At 51.0% G+C, this 26,181-nt stretch overlaps 2 protein-coding genes across 2 annotated transcripts in view; one reads left to right on the top strand and one right to left on the bottom strand.

Annotated features, from left to right (window-relative positions):
* The window catches only part of TM9SF1 (transmembrane 9 superfamily member 1), a 32,146-nt gene extending 7,353 nt beyond the window's left edge, over window positions 1-24,793 (bottom strand). The window contains exons 1-12 of the mRNA XM_033170294.1: window positions 24,692-24,793; window positions 23,971-24,120; window positions 23,168-23,345; window positions 22,207-22,321; window positions 21,908-22,031; window positions 20,042-20,121; window positions 17,353-17,532; window positions 12,458-12,640; window positions 5,773-5,858; window positions 4,906-5,071; window positions 2,434-2,796; window positions 262-1,069 (exon numbers count right to left, since the gene is read on the bottom strand). Coding sequence (XP_033026185.1) covers window positions 262-1,069; window positions 2,434-2,796; window positions 4,906-5,071; window positions 5,773-5,858; window positions 12,458-12,640; window positions 17,353-17,532; window positions 20,042-20,121; window positions 21,908-22,031; window positions 22,207-22,321; window positions 23,168-23,345; window positions 23,971-24,120; window positions 24,692-24,722 — 2,464 coding nt within the window. The 5' untranslated portion in view covers window positions 24,723-24,793. The remainder of the gene's footprint in view (window positions 1-261; window positions 1,070-2,433; window positions 2,797-4,905; window positions 5,072-5,772; window positions 5,859-12,457; window positions 12,641-17,352; window positions 17,533-20,041; window positions 20,122-21,907; window positions 22,032-22,206; window positions 22,322-23,167; window positions 23,346-23,970; window positions 24,121-24,691) is intronic.
* TSSK4 (testis specific serine kinase 4) lies at window positions 7,486-17,536 on the top strand. The gene is made up of 4 exons (XM_033168899.1): window positions 7,486-7,777; window positions 10,488-10,702; window positions 12,343-12,706; window positions 17,252-17,536. Exons 1-4 carry the CDS (start codon window positions 7,571-7,573, stop codon window positions 17,534-17,536), a joined length of 1,071 nt encoding a protein of 356 aa, XP_033024790.1. The 5' UTR covers window positions 7,486-7,570.
* Window positions 24,794-26,181: the final 1,388 nt, after the last annotated feature.

Genomic DNA, 26,181 nt, shown 5'->3' with positions numbered 1-26,181 from the left:
CAACTTTTCCCTTTTCTTGCGAGGAATCCTATTCGGAATAAGGGAATTTCCCTTAAAAAAAGGAAAAGGTTGACAGCTATGCACTAGCAAGGACTAGCAAGATCCAAATGTATAGAAGGAAGATCTACAGAGGGACCAGATTGTCCCAATCCTCTGGGCAAAGGAGAGGCAGCCGAAGAGCTCTCTCCCCCAAGGGAAGGTTCCTCTCGCTGCCAAAGTTTGCCCCGATGCACAAGGACTAAAAACTCCGCCGGGCCTCACCGGAGAAAAGGCTGGTGGTGAGCAGGATGTTCCAGACCCAACGCTCGCCCCCGATCTGGCGGTAGAAGTTGCTGGAGACGTAGCCGGAGATGCAGCAGGTGAGGGCGTAGAGCAGGATGGCAGCCGAGTTGATGGCACCATGCCGGTGGACGTTGAACATGCCCAGGAGAGCCATGACGATGATCCCCGTGCCCAAAGCTAGGAACTGGCTGCCCACCCCGAGGACGGCGCAGAGGAGGCTGCGGAAGGCCGGGAAGCGGAAGACGTCCGTGTGGATGATCTTCCAGCCGTTGTCGCCCTGGTCGAAGTCGTCGCCCGAGGACGAGGTGGAGGCCTCCTCGTCCAGGTTGTAGCGCGCCAGGTCGTTCTTCAGCACCCTCATGAGGATGACGACGACAAAGCCCACCAGCAGGAAGACCAGGACCATGGAGTTGATGATGGAGAGCCAGTGGATCTCCAAGGTGCGGGGGAAGAAGCCGTCGTCGCCGCTGCGGCTGCCTCGCCGGTCGCCTCGCCGCTCCAGCGCAGTCTCGGACCAGCGGACGCTGTAGGTGTGGGCCACGGGGAGGATGCTGCGGACATCGTCCAGGCTGGTGGGCTTGACGTTCCGGACGCTGACGTTGGCATAGATGATGCGGTCGCCGTTCCACTCCAGGTGGAAGTCCAGGTGGGTCCAGAGGCCGATCTTGTGGGTGTGGGGCAGGAAGCCGCTTTCCTCCATGTACCCCACAAAGCCGCGCAGAGGCAGGTCGTCCACCACAAACTCAAAGTAGTATAACTCTTCGATGGCTTGCCGGAGACGCTCCACCTGCCGGAGAGGAAGGAAGCAGTCAGGACGGGAGGAGGGAGGAACCGACACACCCAAAACGGCGCTTGAGTAACAGAACTGTAGGGTTGGAAGGGACCCTGAAGGTCATCCAACCCCCTGCAATGCAGAAATCTTTCGCCCAACATGGGAGTCGAACCCACGGCGCTGAGGTTAAAAGAGACTCATGCTCTACTGACTGAGCTTGGTCTTACCGATTGCTTTCCTTCCCGAGATTTCAAAAGCCCGAGGAAGAGATGCAAGGAAACTGATCCAGGATGCATGGGATTCAGTATTTGCCTCTAATCTGAGAGTGCACAAATAAACTATTTTATTTTTATTTCATTTATTGAATTTATATACCGCCCTATGCCCAGGGGTCTCAGGGTGGTTCGCAGAATAAATATAAATATAAAACCACAAAATGCATAATAAAAATAAAGCACAAACTCAATACCACCCCAAAAGAAAACACATTTTAAAAGGGCATAGGATGTATATTGGATCAACCAAAGGCCTGGTTAAAAAGGAATGCTTTTGCCTGGCACCTCAAGGTTTATAATGAAGGCGCCAGGCGAATTTCCCTGGGGAGAGCATTCCACAGATGGGGAGCCACTGCAGAGAAGGCCCTGTTCTCGTGTTGCCAACCTCCGGACCTCTCAAGGAGGAGGCACACAAAGGAGGGCCTCAGAAGATGATCTCAGGGTCTGGGTAGGTTCATATGGAAAGAGGCAGTCCTTGAGGTATTGTGGTCTTCAGCCATTTAAGGCTTTATAGATCAAAACCAGCGCTTTGAATTGGGCCCAGAAACTAATTGGTAGCCAGTGCAGTTGGACCAGTGTAATATCCTCAAACCGTCTTGCTCCAGTGAGCAACCTGGCCACTGAATTCTGCACTAGCTGAAGTTTCCGAACCTATGGAATTTGCTGCCCACGAGGTGTAGCGACAGCAACCAACTCAGACAGCTTTAAATGAGGATTAGACAAATTTGTGGAAGGCTACCAACGTCTACTATCTCCACCATCAGAATCAGGATGCCCCTGAATTTAGAGTGCTGTTGTGGGGGCTTCCCATAGGCATCTTGTTTGCCATGCTAAAAACAGGGTGCTGGCTTAACAGGTTTGATGTTCTAACCCAACAACATCCAGGTTAGATTCAGAGCCAGGGATAAGACACACACACCCCAATATCCTGCAGCCCAAGCTGATCAGAAGAGGAGATACCAGACTCTGAAAACAATAACAGGAATCAGCTGTCAAACATTAAAGCCAAATTAGGGATGTCCCGCTGAACCAGGAACCCAGGCGGCAAACACCAGCTCTATTAAACAGATCTTGGAATCCAAGATTTTCTGGTTGGGTTTTTACCTGCTCAGGGGTGAGCTTCATTTCACAGAGGACCTTCTTGTCCACGTTCTCCCGGAAACGGATCTCGTACATCGACTCGGCCATGCGGTCTCCATCCAGCACCTCCCCCAAGGTAAGGCTTTTGTGGCGGATATTCTCCGGGGAGCACACGGGGAGCTGGTAATAATGGTAGGTCTCCTGGGGGTTGTGGTAAGGTCCCACTTTGTTGACGTAAAGCATCACTGGGTCCCCCCGCTGATAGTGGGTCTCTGAAGAGGCCGTGGATAGGAGGGAAAGGAGGAAGAAGAGGAGAAGGACAAGAAATGGGGGGCGGGCCATCATGGGGTGGTAACAGGAGAAAGGGGGGTAGGAAATGGGCCAGGGCTTTGGGAGGAAGAACAGAAAAGCATTATTCAGCGAGGCACAATTTCTCTGGAATCACATATTTATAGTTTTGGGGACACCATCTCGGCTGATGCCAACTTAAGGTCTTGGTCTTGGGTCACATTCATAGAATCATAGAGTTGGAAGAGACCACAAGGGCCATCCAGTCCAACCCCCTGCCAAGCAAGAAACACCATCAAAGCATTCCTGACAGATGGCTGTCAAGCCTCCGCTTAAAGACCTCCAAAGAAAGAGACTCCACCACACTCCTTGGCAGCAAATTCCACTGTCAAACAGCTCTCACTGTCAGGAAGTTCTTCCTAATGTTTAGGTGGAATCTTCTTTCTTGTAGTTTGAATCCATTCCCCCGTGTCCGCTTCTCTGGAGCAGCAGAAAACAACCTTTCACCCTCCTCTAGATGACATCCTTTTATATATCTGAACATGGCTATCATATCACCCCTTAACCTTGTCTTCTCCAGGCTAAATATACCCAGCTCCCATTCACTCCATACATTTTAAAATCACTATAATACAACTGCAAACAGCCACGGCTTCCCTCAAAGAATTTTAGGAGCTGTAGTTTTGTACCGATGCCGAGAGTTGTGAGGAAGCCCCTGTTCCTCGCTGAGTTACAGTTGCCAGAATTCCCCGAGAAGACGGATTGATTGTTGAACAACTCTGGGATTCGTTGTGTGAGAGGAATAGGGTTCTCCTAACACCCTCAATAAACTACAGCTCCCAGAATTCTTTGGGGGGGGGCAGCCACGACTATTTAAAGTGGTATCATGATGCTTTTTAAACACATGGTGTCCAAGTGTGGGCTTGGGGGCTTCCTCGGTGCCTGTAGAGTTTGACATCACTATGCCAGACTTAAGAGCTTCCATTCTTTACTATGGGAGCTCCCAGAAACCAACCATTTTGAGGACACCATTCTGTTGACATCAAAGCACCTGAGAAATACCCCATCAATCCCTATAGTCCATTGCTGGGTCTCCCCTGCCCCCACCTCTAACAAACAACAACCCCACAAACCTATGAGCACGGGCCACCTTTCCAACTCATGACAACTTGGGCATTTTTTGGTGCCCTCATAGTACCACCACCTGCGGCTTTGGGGGAGAGAGAGAACGAAGGCCCTGCCAGGGATCAGCCTTCAGGAAACCGCATGCTGGGAGATTCAATACAGATAAACTAAAGTCTTCCTTCCCACAGTGCATAGTCAAACTATCGGACTCTCTCCCCTAGGAGGCAGAGATGGCCACCAACATGCAGGGCAATTCCATGGAGGAGAGGGCTATTGGTGGCTACTAGCCAGGATGGCTATGCTCGGCCTCCGCAGCTAGAGACAGCAACGCTTCCAAGCACCAGTTGTGCCGTAAAACACTGCAGACGATAGATGCTCCTGTGCTCTGATCCTGCTCCCTGCTTTCCCCAAAGAGAACAGGATGCTGGGCCATCGGCCTGATCCAGCAGGCGAGACTCTTATGCTCCTTATCAAAGGCTGGTTTGGTGATGCAATTTTGACCTGGGGGGTGGGGTGGGGAGGCTCAAGCCTCAGGCGTTCGGTGATTCATTCATCGACACACAAGTCCAACTTCGGGTCATGCCAATCTGGGACCCTTCCTTAACCGGCATCCCCTTAGGTCCACGGTTTGGGGGGGGGGGTGCCCACTCTGAATGCCAAACTGCAGGGTGAGTGTGGGGGGCGGCGGTGGCTGTACTTCATGGCCATAGAACCATAGAACTATTGAGTGGGAAGGGACCCAAGGGTCATCTAGTCCAACCCCCTGCGATGCAGGAATCTTTTTGCCCAGCGTGGGACTCGAACCCCCGACCCTCAAAAGTTAAGAGTCTCATGCTCTACCGCCTGAGCTATGTTGGTCTATCTTATGGCGGGGGGGGGGAGGTTTTTTGCAGTTGCAGCAATAGCAACCTAGGAAGACCCTCCGGCACCCACCCCAGCGCCCATCCTGGAAGCCTAACCTGGGTGCTTCGGGGCCTCCCACCACCTTAAGCAGAGGAGGTGCCCCTCTGCCGCCCCCCAAAATACCCCAAATGCCCCCCAAAGCCTCTGCAGCACAGGCTCCCACTCCTCACCTGACCTCACCTCTCTCTCTAGGGCTGCCCTTGGCGCTGCCTGAGGGTCTTGCAACTCCTTCTGCCCGAGGGCGGGGGGAGAGGAAGCGGGGGTCTCCAGGCGCAGAGGGTGAAGTGGGGGGGGGCGCCTCTCAGCCCCAGGGGCTTCCCATGCCCGCGCCTGGCCCCACTGCTCCCTTCAGCCCCGCTCCCAGCCCCCTCTCTTCCCAACGCCGCCTCTTCCCTGGCTCCCTGCCAACAAGGAGGCGCGGCGGCTAATGGCTGTGGCGGATCATTCGAGGGGCCGGAGGCTCGCGGCGCCTCGGGGTCCTTCAGGCAATCTCCGAAGACAGGCCCGGCCACGTCCGTCGGCTGCTTCCGCCCTCAAGCAAGAGCGCGGGGGGCCTCGCTGCCCGCACGGTGACGTAATTCCGAGTTTGAGGGACGCGGTGGCGGGAAGACTCCATAGAGACGGGGAGAAAACACCCCCTCCCCGCGCGCGCGCCGCTCTTGCCCCGCCCACCTGTTAAAGGGGCAGGCGCGAGCGGAAGGAGCGAGCGGCATAGGGAAGGTGGATGAGCCTTAAAGGCTCCATTTCCAAGAAGGCAAAACTGAGGCAGGAAATAAAGACGGCGGGATGCCTGATCTCCTGGGTTCTCTCCTTAATTCCCTTTAAAATGTGCTTTTCAGAGTGTGCGCACGAGCGACTGAAAAAGGGCAGGGTGACTCTGATCACGCCAAGAGTGCATTTTTCATTTTGTTTGCCTCCTTTGCAGCAGGCAGAAATCCAACAGGAGGAGCTCCTCCCTCCACCCCCCGGCCACAACTCTTTAGTAGGAAAAGAGCATGGCAATAATTTCAGGGCTACCCTTTAGCCTTAGCAGCAGAGGCACCTCACGCCATTTCTGCCCAGGACTGTTTCTGGTTTCCAAAGCTTCGCAGCCCTGTGCGTTCAGTAGAAAGTGAGAATTCAAATATTGTTACCTAAAAAGAGAAAGAGAGAATCATGAAAACTTCATGCTGCAGTAAGGAACTGGGACACTTTTGACACCTAGGTGTATATTTCTGGGTCCACCTTATTTTTGTAATTGCAAGCTGTTTGGAACCGGTTTTGGTGCAGCAATTAAAAGCAAAACAAAATGCTAGCACGTTTGCAAAGTTAAGCAGGGTCCGGTATGGTTTTAAATAGGATGGAGTTGGGCCTGTCTTGAGGGTGTCAGACTAGAGGACCCTCAGGATTCTTTCCAACTCTGCAATTCCCTGATTCTATGATACTGTATTTTAATGTTGCAAATCACCTGAGAACCCAAGCTGAAAGGTGGATAATTAACATAATACAATATAACAGCATCATTTTATAACTTGCAGCCTATGGACACTCAGTGACTGAAAAGGAAAATTCCTATAAATCATTCACAAGCTGATGCTAGGCCAGGGGTAGGCAACCTAAGGCCCGTGGGCTGGATGCAGCCCAATCGCCTTCTCAATCTGACCGGAGGACGTGTTTTTACATGAGTAGAATGTGTGCTTTTATTTAAAATGCATCTCTGTGTTATTTGTGGGGCAGAATTTGTTCTTTCCCCAAAAAAATATAGTCCAGCCCCCCACATGGTCTGAGGGACGGTGGACTGGCCCACGGCTGAAAAAGGTTGCTGACCCCTGTGCTAGGCGATGGGGACTGAGGACCCAGGAGTAACACTCTGTGAACATTTAGTTTACTTTGAGGTCAGTGTGCATGGGGTTGGTTTGCAAATCGCACAGACCTGTAGCTCTTCTCTTTCCTAAATCAAGCTTGCAAAACAATGCCCAGACAAGCTGAATGGAGCCCATCAGCTCTGCATCGCATCCCTGAAAAAATGGCGTGTGTGTCGCAAGTACCTGACATACCGCAAAATGGAGAGAGGGCTGCCTTGAATTCGGTGACTCATGACCTTATGTGGACCTTGGTTCGAGGAGCTGCGTCCGAATATCTCCCCTTTAATCCTGGCTAACCCCCATGTATATGTACTCAACTCCTTTCCTGAGCCCAACTTGGGAAGTTCCATTCAACACACGTTTGCGGCTGAAGGCCCTGCAGTGCCGCGAGGTTACTTTTCGGCAACTGCTTTTTCGTTCGAGGCGAGGGCCTGGAATCCTGGCGCACCCCGTGGGTGGGGCAGCACCCCACACCCTTTGTCTCGAGACAATCCCCCATTGCCAGCCAAGGAACCGGAACCCCGCCGACCAATGGGCGCGAGCGGAATGTTGGGACGCGGCTATGGCATCATCGGAATCCCGGGGGGATCCAGGTTGGTGGAGGGCGGGGGGGTCAAGGTGCTGTTGTCGGAGGGGCCGGAAGGCTGGGTCTTCTTATCTCCTTTGAAGCTATCGCAAGGAAGGGTGCCAACTTGGATTCGCTTATCCCGGACGCAAGTAGGGTGAGATAGGTGGACCCTCCACTGGATCTCTCCATCATTAAGGCAAAAAAAAACCGTGCCACCCAGTTCCTTTTCATGCTGGACTGTGCGGTGGGAGAAATTGACCAGCCAGCCTTCCCATACCAGGTTGGGTCTACTGCCTTCCCGTGAGACACTGCCAACCTAACAATTATTCCCAGTATATATCCTATTGAGCACCTTCCCCGTAGACCTTGAGCTGAAGCAAGAAGCCACTTGGCTGGTTGAAGGTGGTTTGGGACAGCACACAAGACTTCAATCATGGTTGAACATTCGGCCTCCACGCCCTACGTCTCTGTGATGGACCAGTATGGTTACCAGGTCGGCAAAGTGATTGGCCACGGTTCCTACGGGACTGTCTACGAGGCCTATTTCGCCAAGCAGAAGACGATGGTGGCCATCAAAATCATCTCCAAGAAGAAGGCCTCCGAGGATTACCTCACCAAATTCCTGCCGAGGGAGATACAGGTTGTTACTCTCACGGTCCTGTGTGGATTTCCCTTTCAACCCTGAGCATTTCCACAGGGCGCTTTGCTGTGGGCTCGGACACGTGTGTTTTGAGCATCCTCATGACGTCACAACACCCCCCCATACAAACGCTGCTCTGAATTTCTTGGCCCCCCCTATTTAATCCAGATTTGCTGTGTCCGTTGGGAAATCTAAGAGATTTGCGGGAGGAACGGCAAAATGGCGAATCCGGATTAAATGGGGTGGGCAATATGGGACAGCATTTCGATGAGGACATTGTGGAAAAACTTGCACAAGCAGCACCGAGTTATAAATAAACTGCTGGCGGGGAAGACAATCTACTTTTATGGTGACGTCTTAGAATAGAGCGGTTCCCAAACTTTCTTCCCCACGGACCACTTGAAAATTGAGAAGGGTCTTACTCACAGACCACATGATTGTTTTCCTGCTTCTCGCAGCAGTTGTAATTGGCTATGTGCTAGATGCAATACGATTTTCATAGAATCATAGAGTTGGAAGAGACCACAAGGGCCATCCAGTCCAACCCCCCTGCCAAGCAGGAAACACCATCAAAGCATTCCTGACAGATGGCTGTCAAGCCTCCGCTTAAAGACCTCCAAAGGAGGAGACTCCACCACACTCCTTGGCAGCAAATTCCACTGTCCAACAGCTCTCACTGTCAGGAAGTTCTTCCTAATGTTTAGGTGGAATCTTCTTTCTTGTAGTTTGAATCCATTGCTCCGTGTCCGCTTCTCTGGAGTAGCAGAAAACAACCTTTCTCCCTCCTCTATATGACATCTTTTTATATATTTGAACATGGCTAATATATAAAAGGATGTCATATAGAGGAGGGAGAAAGGTTGTTTTCTGCTGCTCCAGAGAAGATTTTGATTCTTTTATTTCTTACGCATTTTCTGTTCTGCTGCATTACCGTTTCAGCCTCCGTAGAATTCAAATTGCAACACGAAACAGATTTAAAAATGCAGTTAAAAATCCATATGAATATTTTGTGCAATGGGTGTGCCGTCTCCCGTCTTTAGCTGCGAATGCTGCAGTGCAACTTTGAGAACACATCAGAGGAGTCAAGGGGTGGCAATCTTTTCTCAGTGCTAAATTTCTCTTATCAAGAGAACAGTTGTGCAGAATAAACCCCAAATTCTTACGTAGTGCAAGCCACAATAGACCTGAAATCAGAAACCTTTCCCAGCTGACCCTGGCTTCAATGTAATGTTGACTTTGGGCTTTATGGCTTTGCATATGTTAATTTCCTTTCCCCTTTTGAAGAACAAACATTGCTTATTGACAGATCCTGCCACCAGTGCTCTGCTTCCAGGCAGACAGCTGGGTAATTTTTTTCATTTCTTGGAGCTATGGGAAAACTAGGCTGCAGAGTCTGAGATCCCATCTGCACTGCACATTGAACAAATTGGGGTTGTTCTTTTGCAACCCAACTCTGCATCGAGAGATTCAGTGTCCCCTAAGTCCATTTATTATGGTGCTGGAGGAGACTCTTGAGAGTCCCGTGGACTGCAAGAAGATCAAACCTATCCATTCTCAAAGAAATCAGCCCTGAGTGCTCACTGGAAGGGCAGATCCTGAAGTTGAGGCTCCAGTACTTTGGCCACCTCATGAGAAGAGAAGACTCCCTGGAAAAGACCCTGATGTTGGGAAAGATGGAGGGCACAAGGAGAAGGGGACGACAGAGGATGAGATGGTTGGACAGTGTTCTTGAAGCTACTAACATGAGTTTGGCCAAACTGCGAGAGGCAGTGAAGGATAGGCGTGCCTGGTGTGCTCTGGTCCATGGGGTCACGAAGAGTTGGACACGACTGAACGACTGAACAACAACAACAAAGTCCATTTTCGGTCAAGGGAAAAATATGTGGAGTTAGGAACCAGTAGAAGGAAAGCAAGGAAGATCTTTAGTTGTCTGTTGCATCACAGCCCCCCTCCCCCCCCTTGCAAGGAGGTGAGGACCCAGAAAAAAGGAGCTACAGTTGATCCCAGGGGACTCTGGGAATCGTAGTTCTGTGAAGGGAATCGGCCCCAGACATGTTTCAATCTGTCCGTAACCTTTTCTGCTAATCCACTTCACCAGACATTGGCACACGATCTGTTCACGGAAAGTCCAGCCTTAGTTTTCTAATATTTGCTGTTTCATTGTCTTGCTGCCGCCATAAAATATATCATCAGGTCTTTGCCGAGGCAACTTTGAGTTGCTTCTGTCAACGGAAGTAAATAAAGATAATATGGTTGGGCGTCAACATTTTTGACTATAAAACACTGAAGAAGTGTGCATGCACACGAAAGCTCATACCAAGAACAAAGTTAGTTGGTCTCTAAGTTGCTACTGGAAGGATTTTATTATTATTATTAAACATTCTCGTCTGACTAGCACGAGATTCTGTATATTGACATCATTAACCCATATGTCCAAATAGTTATTGAAACAGGACTGAGGGTTGCAAGATATACATGGAGAAGGCAGTCAGATCTTCAGGCCAATGAGTAGTCGATAGTGGGTATTTATTCCTCCAGCCTCATAATATAACTCTTTTTGTGAAGCATAAGAGTTCACAGGATCCACTTCCATTTCCCATCTGTTAGCCCCTAGGTTATAATGTGAGCATCTGCAAACATCAAGGATTTTTCTGAACAAATTTAATCAGGATCGTTTCTGAGAAAGCGTATGTTTCACCTTGCCCTCCAGGTGATGAAAACCCTGCGCCACAAATACGTGATCAGTTTCTACCAGGCTATCGAGACCACCTCTCGCCACTACATCATCATGGAGCTAGCGCCCTGCGGCGACGTCCTCGAGTGGATCCAGAAATCGGGAGCTTGCTCCGAGGCCCTGGCCGGAAAGTGGTTTTCTCAGCTGTCTCTGGGAATCGCCTATCTGCACGGTAAAGGCATCGTGCACCGGTGAGTAAAAGGAGAAAATGGTGATAGGCCGGGAAAAGAGGCAGTCCTCAAAGCTGCCTCTAGAAACAGATACTCTAAAGACTTGGGCTGTGTGCGCACCAGATCTACTATAAACATGTCGCCAGTGGCGTAGGAAGCTGCTCGGGCACCTGTAGCGGAAAACATGACGTGTACCCGGGGACGGACGTTGCTACATAGCGCGCATGTGCAGCATTGCTACATACAACGCATGCGTTGTACGTAGCGACGCCGCACATGCGCACTATGTAGCGGGTTGCCGGCGTTTGCACTCCGGCGACATACGTACGGCGCCAGTATCCTCTGCTCATGGCTGCAGCCACAAATGGAGGGTCCCGGCGCTGTCCATACAGCGCTGGGGTGCCGGTGGCGGCAAACCACATGCCTTTTCACCCCCAGAGACGTGTCACCGGGAGCGGATTGCCTCCCCGCCCCCATTGCTACGCCACTGCATGTCACATTCAAAGCACACACAGCTGGCCGGTGTTCAGAAGCATTTCCTGTCTGCCTCCTTGGAGGCAGAGAACAGCCACCCTGGCTAGTAGCCGTCAACAGCCCTCGACTCCTGGCTGGCTCGCCAAATCGTTATAAGAAAAAAATGTTCCTTTTCCCCAAGAGCCCGTACAGAGTCCTTATGTAGCTTCTCTATCGGTGGGAGAAAATAACAGAGGCCGACCAGAGAATACTGAGAAGCAAAGCAGCTAGTAAGCCTGATCTTTATTCAAGGAACTGTTGCAACAGGGTCCCCCACTCATCACATGCAGGAGGGAGAACACAGAACAAGCCTTTATATAGACTTTTGAAATTGCCCGCCCTGTAGCCCAAGACCACCCATCACAGAAGGAGGTCTACAGCAGGAATTTGAGAGTGTTGCATCTCTCCTGTCTGCCAGGATACCTGATCATGCCTTACTTGGTTGCCCTTTCTGGGTAGCCTGGCCATTCCTTTGAGATGGGAAATACTTAGTTCCTGAATCTCTCATGCATATTGATAACAGATACTTGCCAGGCTGTATTTGCAGGGAGGTTTAAGCCCCTACAGTCAACAGGCAATTGGAAAGATTTTCCCATTTCCTTCCTCCTTGCAGAGAAATATTTGAGGTCAATCATCAGGATTGTTCTCCTGTAATATTTCAGACATGTGGCTTATATACTTACATTGTTTGCTTTGTACATTTATGAGCATTTATTTTATATCTGAGACCTTAGAATTCTTATAACCACCATCTTTTTATCTGTCCTGAACATTCAGCTTTGTGCAATGTCCGGGAGTTCTAGCATTGTGGGAGAGGGAGCGAAACTTCCCTCTATGCTGTGCTTAATTTAATAAATGTCTGTCTTCTTGCTTCTCACACACTTTTCTCCAGCCCCTTTTTTGGGGAAGAAGTCCCCAGGGCTGCAGACTTTCTTTGTAGTGGAATTTCTCTCTCTCCCACCCTCCTTTGATCTCTCTGGTTGTCGTTTTCTGAAGCTTCTCCAATTCTGCAATATCCTTTCCACTCTGGAGACTGAACCTGGGATGTCCCTGTGAGAAAGTCCTGCAGGTGTAGCCCACTTTCCCTAAGATCCCCACCCGATTCCCTGTCTCCTTCCTTTTCTCCCCGCTGCCTTTTCCAACCGCAGGGACCTGAAACTCGAGAACCTTCTCCTCGACAAGCGCGAAAACATCAAGATCTCAGACTTTGGCTTCTCCAAGATGGTGGCCACCCAGACACAGCCTCCCCCGACGCCGTCGTACCGAATGATGAGCTGCTTCTCGCACCTGAGCCAGACGTACTGCGGCAGCTTTGCCTACGCTTGCCCGGAGATCTTGCTGGGCCTGCCCTACAACCCGTTCCTCTCCGACATCTGGAGCATGGGGGTCATCCTCTACACCTTGGTGGTGGCCCACCTGCCCTTTGATGACACCAACCTCAAGAAACTGCTCCGGGAGACACAGAAGGAGGTGAACTTCCCCAGCCACCTCCAGATCAACGAGGAAATCAAGGTGAGCGGCATGACATTTAGGAGCCGTACCCACAAAAGCCACCAGGGGGCACCGTGCCAATACCACTGAGTGCCACTAGGGATGCGAGTGGCGCTGTGGTCTAAACCACTGAGCCTCTTGGGCTTGCCAATCAGAAGGTCAGCGGTTTGAATCCCTGCAACGGGGTGAGCTTCCGTTGCTCTGTCCCAGCTCCTGCCAACGTAGCAGTTTGAAAACACACCAGTGTGTGGGAATGTTTAGGAGTGTGGATGATGATATATTAGCTTATATATCTCAATCCCAGCTTGAGTTAACAAGCTCCAAACTTAGCAGAGTTCCATTCCCTTTTAAAACACACACAGCAGACGCGCTTGCACAGGCTTGCTAAAGCCTCTATAAGAAATATATATTCCTGGTATATTCCCCTTCTTCCCTCTTAAAAGTAAAGACACAACACAGTACTGATTATAAAAGAGTTTACTTACAGGCATCCTGAGCTACAGCATACAGTCTCAGAGAGGCAGACAGGCTTAGATAAATGTATTTACATGTAGAGGCTAACTCCACAAGGGAGGAAAGCCTCTTTGTGCTCTCTTGGCTGGGAGCCGAGAGAGCATCTTCTCCTAAGATGTTGCTTGTTCACAAGACAATGCAAAAAGAGGAAGATGGGGGCTGCTTCCTGTGGTTTTGTGAAAACCTGCCTAGGTGACGCCACACCCATCTCCAATTAGATGGAGGAAGTTGTCTCAGTCCAGGTAAACAGGAAGTTAAGGCTGGAGGACTGAGACACCTTCATGTCCACTCTAGCAATGTTGTGTTTTGACTGCTCTGTGTTTACATCCCACACAGTGCAAGTAGATAAATAGGTACCACTGCAGCAGGAAGGTAAACGGCGTTTCCGCCCGCTCTGGTTTCCGTCACGCCAGAAGCGGTTTAGTCCTGCTGGCCACATGACCCGGAAAGCTGTCTGTGGACAAACACCGGCTCCCTCGGCCTGAAAGCGAGGTGAGCGCCACAACCCCATAGACACCTTTGACTGGACTTAACCGTCTAGGGGATCCTTTACCTTTACCTACTCATGGGATCACGGTGTGGTGTGCATACCCCAGCAGGGGGTGTTGATGTGAGGGGTCCTGTATCCATGCCCTCAAAATCCACTGTGGGGTGTTCGTGCAATGGTATACTGCTGAGCCCATACCCTCAAATGCCACTAGGGGGTGCTGCTGCATGAGTGCTACACCAATACCCTCAAAAGCCACTAGGGGGCAGTTGCGGGACTGTGGTGCTTCTGTGCCTGCCCCCTAAAAAGCGACTCAGAGGTCCTCATGTAAGAGGTGTTGCCTCCTCTCCCCTTGCCCTCAACTCACAGCTTCTTGGCCTTTTAACTGGTTTGGAACAGGCAGAAATCCAACAGGTGCGGTTTCCCCAGCCAGTGCCATTCATATGCCTAGGAATACCGGCAGCCTGGCTGCAGCGCCGATACTCTCGGGTGCAGCAGGCGTACTTACTGTGAGGCTGGCCCTGCATGAACCTCTCCACCCACCCAGCACCCTGAGGCTTTATCACGGGGGTGGCAGGAATGCCAGCTACACCCTGGCTGATCACCTGGTTCCTCCGAGCAAGGACAAGAGCTGTTCCCCGACTCTCACTGTGCCTTCCTCCTGGAGCCTTCCTTCCTGTGGATCATCTAGTCCAACCCCCTGCAATGCAGGAATCTTTTGCCCAGTGTGGGTCTCGAACCCACGACCCTGAGATTTAAAGGTCTCATGCTCTACCGACTGAGCTACTCCAGGTCCCAGACAGGAGCTTTCTCGTTTCAAGTATTGTTCAAGGCAAAGGACGGTTGTGCACACCTTGGTCTCTGAGCAGCGAGAGTCTCCGGCGCTTACCTGCAGTTTGGTTGCGTTTCCTTGGAAATGAAGGTCAGCGGAGACTGCGGTGTCCTTAGTATATACATATTACACATATATACAGCAATAACAGTCCAGCAGCAGATCTTGACTGTTGATGATTACGAGTCCAGCACACATGAAGACAAGCCTCTCTCTCTCCAGCTTCCAGCATCAGCCAAAACTCACAACCAACTTGCCTGGCTCTCCTTCCTAGGACCATGTGGCATCCAGCCAGGCGAGTTCGAGAAAGTGCTTACACCTTCCTGGAAGCATCTCCAGTAGTCGCTATGGCAACACATCTCTTCCCAGTTAATGCCTAAAGATGCTGATGAGACTGACCAAGACCATTACCTGAACAAAGGAACTGGTTTCCTCTTGCAGATTCTAACCTCACAGGTGTAGGGTCGCAGGTTCGGGACCCCTGGGCATCATCCAAACTGACCCCCCCAAAAAAATCTATTGCTAGAATCGAAGATGACAGGCGTAAACAGGGGTGGGGAAGTTGTGGCCAAACAGCTCATTGATAGCCAGTGTGGTGTAGTGGTTAAGAGCGGCAGACTCGTAATCTGGGGAACCGGGTTCGTGTCTCCGCTCCTCCACATGCAGCTGCTGGGTGACCTTGGGCTAGTCACACTTCTCTGAAGTCTCTCAGCCCCACTCACCTCACAGAGTGTTTGTTGTGGGGGAGGAAGGAAAAGGAGATTGTTAGCCGCTTTGAGACTCCTTCGGGTAGTGAAAAGCGGGATATCAAATCCAAACTCTTCTTCTTCTTCTTCTCATTGTAATGGCTACAACAGCCAGCTGCCCCGAGGCCATTGGCCACAGTGGCGGGAGATGATGGGATCTGGAGTCCAAGAAGACCTGGCAGGGCACACCTTTCCTCCTACCCCAGATCTAGCGAAGGCCTCCTTATAGACAATGCCTCCTGCGACGCACAAGGGAATAATCCAAAACCGAAAGCAAACCTGCTTTTCCACTTTGGAACAATTGTTTTCACCCAGTTGCAAATTCAGCTGCTTAATCCGGTGCCTCTCGTACAGTGAAGATCTTTTTAGTTGAGAGAGACAGAGACCGCACTACAATTCCCTGAATTCCCCAGGAAGAGATTTGCCTTTAAGAGCTGCCCCAATGGCTCTATGAGGGAGATACTGTAGGGGTCTCCTAGCAACTCTCAGCACCAGTGCCGGATTTACGTATAAGCTAAACAAGCTATAGCTTAGGGCCCCACACTCTTGGGCCCCCCCAAAAAAATGTAAAGAAAAAAAAAACTGGGTGTATATTTCTAAAATATGAGATAAAAAACAAATAAAATAAAACCTACATACAGCAACAGTGTCTTGTGTTGTGTAAGTCATGGGCCCCGCCTGCTAGCCTGCTCCCTAAAATATCACTGGTTGAGAAGAGAAGACTCCCTGGAAAAGACCCTGATGTTGGGAAAGATGGAGGGCACAAGGAGAAGGGGACGACAGAGGATGAGATGGTTGGACAGTGTTCTCGAAGCGACTAGCATGAGTTTGGCCAAACTGCGGGAGGCAGTGAAAGATTGGCGTCCATGGGGTCACAAAGAGTCGGACACGACTGAACGACTGAACAACAAAAATATATAGGGTGCCAACATTCTGCATGAACTGGTTGCATGGCAACTTGGGCAAACGGCTTTAATAATAATAATAATAATAATAATAATAAAAAAATTTATTCAGGGCGGCTAACACCAAATATATAATACATTAAAAACACAAAATCATACTATTATATTTAAAATAAAACTCAAAATTTAGATGCCTATTAGGTCCATAAATTACCATATAGCATATAAGGTAAAGGTAAAGGAACCCCTGACCGTTAGGTCCAGTCGCGGACGACTCTGGGGTTGCGGCGCTCATCTTGCTTTACTGGCCGAGGGAGCCCAAGTACAGCTTCCGGATCATGTGGCCAGCATGACTAAGCCTCTTCTGGCGAACCAGAGCAGCGCACGGAAATGCCGTTTACCTTCCCACCTATTTATCTACTTGCACTTTGACGTGCTTTCGAACTGCTAGGTTGGCAGGAGCAGGGACCGAGCAACGGGAGCTCACCCCGTCGCGGGGATTCGAACTGACGACCTTCTGATCGGCAAGCCCTAGGCTCAGTGGTTTAGATGACAGTGCCACCCACGTCCCAGCACCACCGCATATATTCAACACGAAAACAGCGACAATTTGTTGTTGACAAAGGACAGTAGGACATATAAAGGGCCCCATTACCTTCAGGAGCTTAGGGCCTCATCAAACCTAAATCCGGCCCTGCTCAGCACTCTTAACAAACTAAGAGTTCCCATGAGATTTTTGGAGGAGGGAGTCATGGCTGTTTAAAGTGGAGTGACACCGCTTTAGAGGTGTAATCACAAAGGGACTGTGCACTTCTGAATTTGCCCGTGCATTACTTAGAAAAAGGTTTTGTGGACGGCTGGGCTCGGCCTCCACACCCAGAGGCAGCCGTGCTTCTGAACGCCAGTTGCTGGAAACTGCAGGAGGGGAGAGGGCCCTTGTGTTCGAATCCTGCTTGCAGGTTTCCCACAAGCCCCTGGGAGAACGGTCTGGCGGATGTAGCCGGGCCGTTGGCCTGATCCGGCAGCCTCCTCACCCGTAGCGGTTAAACTGGGACCGCCTCTCTCTCTCTCTCCCGCCTGCAGGATTTGGTCCACCGCATCCTCCGCCCGGCTTCCAAGCGGCTGAACATCCTGGAGGTGCTCAAGGTCCCTTGGGTGCTCAAGTTCCTGGCTGAGAAGCCAACCACCGAGATCAAGGCCCTGGAAGCCATCTGCGGACCCCGGGCAGCCGACACCAGCAAGAACGCCACCACGCCCAGCACCAAGTCCCGCTCCCTCACCTTCACGGCGGACAAAAAGAAGCCCGCCAGCCGGACCCGTAGCACCGGGCAGATCAAGGGGAGTAAGAACCAGGAGAAGCCCGCCTGAAGGAGGGGAGACATCTTGGAACAAGGGTGGGGGGGAGGTCTCAGGTTGGAGTCTCTCACCTGCAGTGACCGGCCGCTATTTTATGGGGGGTGGGGGCGAAAGTCCAGGGGGTGGGGGGTCTAGGGTGTGCACAGGGACCATGGGGGGGGGGAAGGAGAGCGGGGAACACCCAGAAAGAGTGTTGCAGCCCCTTGCCTTCATCAGGCCTAAGGGAACAAAAGCTGAAGGTGGTTTGGGAACCTGACGTTTGGGTGGCATCTCTGAAATGCGAGATTAAAACCGAAAACAGAACAGTCCTTTGGGGTTTCGCGGAAGTCAATTTGGGAAGGTTAACAAACCTTTACGCTCATCTCTTCTTCTAACGTGCACCCACAAAACAAACCACAAACCACCATATATATATATATATATATATATATATATATATATATATACACACACACACACACACACACACACACACACATTCCCTGGGGTTACTGAGCCAAAAGGCTGCGATTCTCGATTTCACAGAATGGTAAGCGCTGGAAGGGACCCAGAGTGTCATCTAGTCCAACCCCCTGCGATGCAGGAATCTCAACTAGATCCCCCCCCCCCACGACAGGTGGCCACCCAACCTGTTGCTTAAAAACCCACTAGCTTCCGAGGGAGACCGTTTCACTGTCAAATCGATCTTCCCGTGAGAAAATTATTCCTGATGTTTAGCTGGAATCAGTGGTGTAGCAGAGTTTGCTGGCCCCCGGGGCACAGTAGGTGAAGAGAGCCTGCTGTGCTAGCCCACATTGGGGGGGGGGAGAACAACAGCCGGCCAACGCAGCCTTTGGTGGTAGGATTCCCCTGACGTCCACTGAGAGGGTGCCAGGTTGGGCCTGGCTAGCCCCTTGCCTGCCTCCCTCAGCCTCCGCCCGCTCGCCAAGTGCAGTGCGAACGACCCTCTGTTGGGTTCCTGAGTTCAGCTCCTTTCCAAGCGAGGAAATTGGGAGTTTGCAAATAAAAGCCACCTTGGTGATAGCAAGCGTGGCAACGAATGTAGAGATGGTCTTCTTCCCGCAAACCCGCCCCCCAGCAAACACCAATGAAAGTGAAGGCCGGGTTAAGAGTATGAGAAAATCTAAGCGCTTTTTCTCCACCCAAAATAGTTTAAATTAAGATGTAGCGATGTGTGCTGACAGCTTCCAGTGAGGAATCGGAACAGAGGTCTGGCGGTCGCTCTTACCCGCAGCAACTAAGCAGAGCCTCCAAGCTCAGGAGCAGTCTACCACTAATTGCTCGGGAGAGGGCCAAAGAAGGGCGGGCCGTGGCTTCGTTGGGCACATCTGATTGGGCAATGTGCGGAACAGAGGGACACTCTGCCCAATCTGAGGACAGAGAGAGGCCGGGGAGGGGGGGGAAATGACTTGAAGAGCGCCGCTTCCCTCCCCAGCAGCCCCGTTCTTCGAACAACGAAACAGCAGAAGAAAAAAAATTTCCGGCCACGTTTATTCTCAGAGTTGTCGTCGTAAAGGCCACTGCAGCATGTGCGCATGAGGGGGTGCGGGGCGGGGGCGGAAATCCCTCCCCTTCCCCCTCCGAATTCTTGGCCACGAGAAGATACAAAAAGAAGAAGAAACTAACGACGGAGACGGAGACGAGAGAGAAAAAGCTTCCGAAAAGTTAGCGGGTTAGCACAGACCGAGTGCAAATAACATGTAAACGCCACCCCAAGCAACATTTAAACAGACACGCTGTCGATAGGAACAGAGAAAAAGAGAGAACGTACCTCTTTGTATCACAACCCCCTGCCCACCCTCTTGGCACAATTCCACCCACCCTGCTGGGTTGGCATCATTCATCATTATATTTTAAATCCACATGCTGGTGGGGAGAAAATCCTTAGCATTGGTAAAGTTAAGAGGCTGAGGGGGAGACGGGACGACCAAGGCATGAGGCATGAAGCCCCCTCCCCAACCCCCCGCCCAGCAAACAGGAGGAGGAGCGAAGGGACACTGAACCCCCATAATTTGACACACACCCCAATCCCACTCGCAGCGAGGGCAGGGGGAGAACCTAGCTCTGTGGAAACCCCCCTGCCTCATTTCTGGGGAGGGGGACTCGCCCCCACCCCACCCCACCGAAGCCCCCTCACATGTTCACAACCGTGGAGAGGGGTTGCAAAGTTTGGTCCTCGAGTTTTACAGAGGGGTTAACGCGGGGGGTGCGGGGGCCAGTCCCCCGTTCCCAAGACGAAACCCCCTTCCCCTCCCCACGATACAATCTGTTCATATATATATATATATATATATATATATTTCATATATATAAATCTGTCTATATAAAACTCTTTACATTCGGCACGTAAGGTTATTTCAGGCAGGGGCGGGGCGGAGGGGGTGTCGGTTGTTCACCACCCCTCCCCGAATCTGGAACTGAAGGAGGAAGGCGGGGGGGGGGGGAGAAGGTCCTCTCCCATCTCCCAGCCCTCCGAGGAGGGGGAAGAAAAGAGGGCGGTTTTCCCACAATGCATCACGACACCCAGGCGGCGAGCTGCTTCATTTCTTCGTCGTCATCGTCGTCCACCGCAGAGGCAGAGGCGGGCACTTTTGAGGCTGGCAAAAGGACGGAGGGAGGGAAAGGATGAGATCAAAACAGAGAAACGGCACCCCAAAACTTCAACCCTCTTCCAAACGGTTCTTGGAGCTCCTGCCTTTACTTAACTCCTTCCCTCGGGTTGCCTGTTTATTCACTGTATTTACATGGGCTTTGAAGACGCTCGAACTCAGGATGCAAGGGAGAAACGTGCCAAGAGGAAGGCACGCTTGGCAAACCCTCACCGTGATCAACTCCTGCCCGGAAACCTATGTCCCCGCTGTGGAAGGACGTGTGGATCCAGAATTGGCCTCCAGCCACTTACGGACTCATTGTTAAAGCTGCGTTTATGGAAGACCATTCTACTTAGAATCATAGAATTGGAAGAGACCCCAAGGGCCATCCAGTCCAACCCCCTGCCAAGCAGGAAACACCATCAAAGCATTCCTGACAGATGGCTGTCAAGCCTCCGCTTAAAGACCTCCAAAGAAGGAAACTCCTTGGCAGCGAATTCCACTGTCGAACAGCTCTTACTGTCAGGAAGTTCTTCCTAATGTTTAGGTGGAGTCTTCTTTCTTGTAGTTTGAATCCATTGCCCCATGTCTGCTTCTCTGGAGCAGCAGAAAACAACCTTTCTCCCTCCTCTATATGACATCCTTTTATATATTTGAACATGGCTATCATATCACCCCTTAACCTTCTCTTCTCCAGGCTAAACATACCCAGCTCCCTAAGCCGTTCCTCATAAGGCATCGTTTCCAGGAAACTTGCTACGAGTGATCGCCAAAGATGATACAGTGGTACCTTGGTTGCCAAACTTCATCTGTTCTGGGAGTCGACTCCCGGAACCGTTCGTAAACCGAGGCGCGGCTTCCGATTGGCTGCAGGAGCTTCCTGCACTCACATCGGAAGCCACGTCGGACGTTTGGCTTCCAAAGAACGTTCGCAAACAGGAACACTTCCAGGTTTGCGGAGTTCGGGAGCCAAAATGCATGCGTACCAAGGCGTTCTGAGAACCAAGGTATGACTGTAGTACTTTCAGGCAGACATCCCAAAGTGGTTTGTGTAAGGTTACGACAAGAAGAACACACACACACACACACACACACACACAGGGCCTTCTCTTTTAAAAAAGTCACAATATCCAGGCTGGATTAAGACCTTTGGAGACCCTAAGCGCTTAAAAGCTCTTGGTGCCCCCATACCTATCCAATTCGAAATATAAGCCGTAAAATAAAATTTTGTTTTTCAAAATGAAGTGGAACCTACGCTCAGATGGAAAATAATGCCAATTTTTGTACTACGTTCAGATGGAAAATAATGCTTATTTTCTACTTTACATCCTCCTGCCCATCTAGCAGTTTGAAAGCACATCAAAGTGCAAGTAGATAAATAGGTACCACTCCAGCGGGAAGGTAAACGGCGTTTCCGTGCGCTGCTCTGGTTCGCCAGAAGCGGCTTTGTCATGCTGGCCACATGACCCGGAAGCTGTACGCCGGCTCCCTCGGCCTATAGAGCAAGATGAGCACCGCAACCCCAGAGTAGTCTGCGACTGGACCTAACAGTCAGGGGTCCCTTTACTTTAACTTTTTACTGTACATCCACCCACTTCTCCAGATTTGTTGGGGCCGCCACTCCTGCCACCCCCCACCAGCCAGAGGCAGGATGGGAGCTGTGGCCCAGTCACACTTGGAGAGACCCAGGTTGGCAAAGCCTGGGCTTTGAGCGGAGCTGAATCAGCAGGCGACGCCATGCCAAGACCCAGGGGCCTGTTGCCCACCTCGCTGCCTCCCAACACCCCCTTACCTGGCACGCTGGGCAGGCGAGAGGCAGGCACGCTGGGCAGCTCGGGGGTCGGTTCCCCAACATTCAGAAGTTCCTTGTCCAAGTCTTCCTGCTCCATCTCCTCCAGCTCAGCTAGCAGCTCGTCCTGAGGGCAGCAAAGGCAGGGGGACAAGTAGAAACACAAACAGGTACCCATTGCCACCCCCCCCATGCCCACTGCCCCACTCCTCTGGGGCTCAGCCCCCCACAAAGGCGGATCTGCAGAACCGCAACCGAACTCCACTTTTCAGGAGGGAGAGGTCCCCCGCTTCTGACGTTACCTCGTCTACATCGTCCCCAAAGCCGACGGGCTTCGAGATGGCGTCGGAGATCTGCTGGGCGATGTCCTGCTGCTCTGTGATCTCGGCCATCAGGTCGTCCACTTTGTCGATGTCCCTGGAGAGACGGGGTGCGGGGAGAGGGTGAGACACAGCGGAAAGGGCAACTGGGGTGGGGTGGGGTGGGGGACTGCTTTTGCCATCGCACCAAAGCGAACCTCAAGCACAGGAAAGCTCCACGCCGAGGGAAGCAGGGGAGGCCAAAGGAGATGGAAGACGGAGCAGGTTAAGTGGCAAATCGGAGACCCAGGTCCGAAAATGTGAAACAAAATGCTCAAGGCAGGACTAAGAAGGATGGAGCCAGCCTTTGAAAGGGGAACCTTTTTTTTTAACCATGGGCTGCATTCCCACCGGGGCAGCTTTCTGGGGGCCACATTTCCGGAAACACACAAGCCTCTCCATCCTGGTATGATCCCAGTTCAAAGACACAGACCAGCCAGGTAAGCTTACGGGAGGGCGGGATCAGAGATGGCCCAACAAGGAGGCGTGGCCTGGGCAGAGGATTCTGGGAGCTGTAGTCCGTTGAGGGCACCAAGCGTCGCTAGGAGAGCCCTATTCCCCCCTCACAGAGCAGCCATTCCCAGAATCCCCCAGGAAGAGAGAGTGGCTGTTAAACTGCCCCAACAACCATTGCTCTTGTGAAGGGAATAATGGGGTCTCTCAGCACCCTTATCGGACTACAGCCCCCAGGATCCTTTGCGGGAAGCCACAGCTGCCGGCATTGTGCTATAAGTAAAGGGCATACATGTGGCCAGACAGGGTCTCCTCCTTCGCACTCGGGGCTTGCCGCTCCCTCCGCCTTCTCTTTTGCCCTTTCCAGTCTCCACACACGCACCCCGTCTCCCTCCCTCCCTCCAAGCAGCGCAGGAGCCTGCCCTGAAGGCCCCACGGCCTCAGGACCCACATGTGCTGATGGGCTTCCTTCATGGCTCGGGCCGCGTCCGACATGGTCTTGAGCACTTCGGTGTTGGTGGTGGCATTCTCCAGAGCCTCGCGCTGGAACTCAATGGTGGAGAGGGTCCCATCGATCTGCCCCAGCTGCTGCTCGTAGCGTTTCTTCCGCTTGAGGGCTTGCAGAGCAGCTGGACCGAGAAGGGAGGGAAAGAGGCAATCTGTTATTGTGTTTTTAATATTCAGTTGACAGCTGCCCAGAGAGGCTGGGGCAACCCAGTCAGATGGGTGGTATATTATTATTATTACTATTATTATTAGCAGGCATCAGTTCCATTTGCTCTCTGACACAGCCCACCCCTTAAACTTTACAAACTTTCTCTTTCCTCCCCTAAGGCTACAGGGTTCCACTTCTCAGAAATGAAGGATGTGCTGGAAGCAGGCACACAAGCTCCCTAAAATCCGCCAGCTTTCCTTTTGATACTGCTAAGTTTCTTTTTTATTATTGTGTGTGTATAAGTGAATTTAAATATTACATCACAAAAGTAAAAAGAAAACACACCACTTTATTTTATTTATATGAAATATTTACTTTTCGGTTACATTTTACTTTCTATATAGCATTTTTGTTAACCGACGAGTGGTGTATTTCCTTTCCTTTCCTTTTAACACGGCTAAGTTTCTAGTCCTTATGAAAGAAAACCCCTCTCAAAGGTGCTGCTTTAGGGATGAAGGAAATCCCCGTTTTTGTTTCCTTAACCAGCCCCCTTCCTGGACCCCACGTTCCCCATATCTCCCTCCACAGCTCCCATTCACCTCTTTTGTTTTTCGTCCCATGTTTCTTGGCGGACTGAAGTTCCTGCTGGATCTTTTGCTCCAGGAATTCTTGTTTCTTGACAAGCACCTCCTCTGTCTCCCGCAGCTTCTGGATGGCCTCCTGCGGGGTAGGGGCTTTGGCTTTCTTACCTGGAAAGGGCGCCGGCCAGAGAGGGTGGGGAAGGGAAGAGAGCCACAACGCCCATTATTGCCCCATGAATCCTCCAGCATCAATCCAACCTACCTGAGAGCCAACAACAACAGGGACTAGAACCATTGCTTGGAAAGGATGGTGCTAAAGGGAGACTGGTCAGCCCACCAAGCGGTACCCCAGGTGAATTATGGGCTTTTCCCAGCAGCCATACTTCTCCCCTCTCCTTGACTCTCCTGCCCTGCTTCAAAATGGGGGGAGCTGCCGTCCTACACCCAGAAACTGAGCACTGGGGAAGAACATAGTTAACCCCCCCAAAAAAGAGATTTTTTTGGAAATATGGTACAGTCCACCCCCCCCCCGAAAAAGCTTGGAATGAACCCTTCCCCTTCCTTTAATACGTTTCCCTCCTTTGTTTTTCTCCCTCCACCAAGCCAGATTCTTTTTCTCTCCTTCCTCCTCCCCCCCCCCCAAGACACAGTTGGTTTCTCCCAGCTATCCGTGATCCCCTATGGCGATTGGGCGATACCACCCTCCTTCAGGGTGGGGAATGTAAATCTAGGGGCTCACCCTTCCCGAAGAGCTTTCCCAAGCCACTCATCTCGCCTGGTTGGTAATTCACTGGACTTCCTCTTCCGGCTTCATCCACCTCCCAGCCTTACACCGCCTCCCCCCCCCAATCACATGACAATTGGGAAGGACCAGGGCAAAGGGATAAGAGTCTTCCTAGTTATTTATAGAGACATCAGGTTCCCAATTTGAACTGGCTACACTCCTCTTATGTGCGGGGAAATAGGAATGGAATTGCATTTAAAAAAAAAAAATGGGTTCGACCTAGACTCACTTATAAATTGCAGGCGTTGCAGTTAATTCCCAGTGAGGCTAATTAATCGTGGCCCAAGTCCTACTGATTTAATTTGGAATCTAGTGCAAATAACTTACTCTAGAAGACTGGGACCAAGCCAGTGATCGGATTATTATTATTATCATTATTATTATTATTATTAAAAATCACCATGGCTGCTTCAAGGAACAGCAACGAAAGGAGAACCTCTCGCCCTGTTTGGATTTTGGCAATTGGGATTGGTTTCTAACAATAGGTTCCGTCACCGTTCTACCACGCTTGCCCCGCACACGGGGTTCCAATGGAAACCGGAAGTTTCGGTTGCGGGGAGCCTCCAATTATTTCTTTGGACCAAATCTGGGCACGGGACGAAAACGTGGGCGGGGAATCATATGACGTGACGTCTCTCCCTCCCTTCCCCCCTCCCTCTCTTAAAGGAGCCGCCCTGCCCTAAATAACCTCTTTCCAATTTGTAGTCTCGAAATTAAATTATGAATACAGTATCCACTTCGTACAGGGGCCATATGATCTACCTGGTTTTATGGGACTGAGTCCACATTAATCATTTTGCCTGCAGTTTGAAGGTCTCCACCCCAAGCTGCCCCATCCATCCCATAATAGCGCCCCTGATCTTTAAAAAGCTGCGCGAGATTTAACAATCCAACAGGTATAGCCTTCCACTGTGGTGGAGATAATTAGGCGGGGGGTGCGGCGGCTCCCCTCCTTTTAACACTGATTTTCCATGTTTACTATACCAGGCACTGAGAGCCATTGACTCTCCTGTTATAAGATTCCTAGCTCCCATCATCCCTGTTTTATTGGCCAAGCTGGCTAAAGCTGACATCCAAAAACATCCCCTAGATCAGGGGTCTGCAACCTTTAAGACCAAAAGAGCCACTTGGACCCGTTTCCGAAGGGAAAAAAAAAAACTGGGAGCCGCAAAACCATTGCGACATTTAAAACAAATATAACACTGCATTTTATTTTTAAAAATCCGATTTAAATTTTAAAAAATCCGATTTAAATAAAATAAATCCGATTTAAATAAAAAAAATCCATTTTTTTAAAAAAAGCATTCATTTTTATCCACCCTGGGGACCACTACCAGGTCACAGCCTGATCCAAGGTGGGTTGCAACAGCATACAAATATTTGATTTGTTGTTGTTTTTTTAAAAAATGAGTCCTCAACTGCATACTTGTGTTAAATGTTTGTCC

The sequence above is a fragment of the Lacerta agilis genome, chromosome 14 (genome assembly GCF_009819535.1).
Source record: "Lacerta agilis isolate rLacAgi1 chromosome 14, rLacAgi1.pri, whole genome shotgun sequence".
Lineage (NCBI taxonomy): Eukaryota > Metazoa > Chordata > Lepidosauria > Squamata > Lacertidae > Lacerta > Lacerta agilis.
Note: the sequence above shows the minus strand (reverse complement) of the source record. Positions and strands in the feature narration are given on the sequence as shown.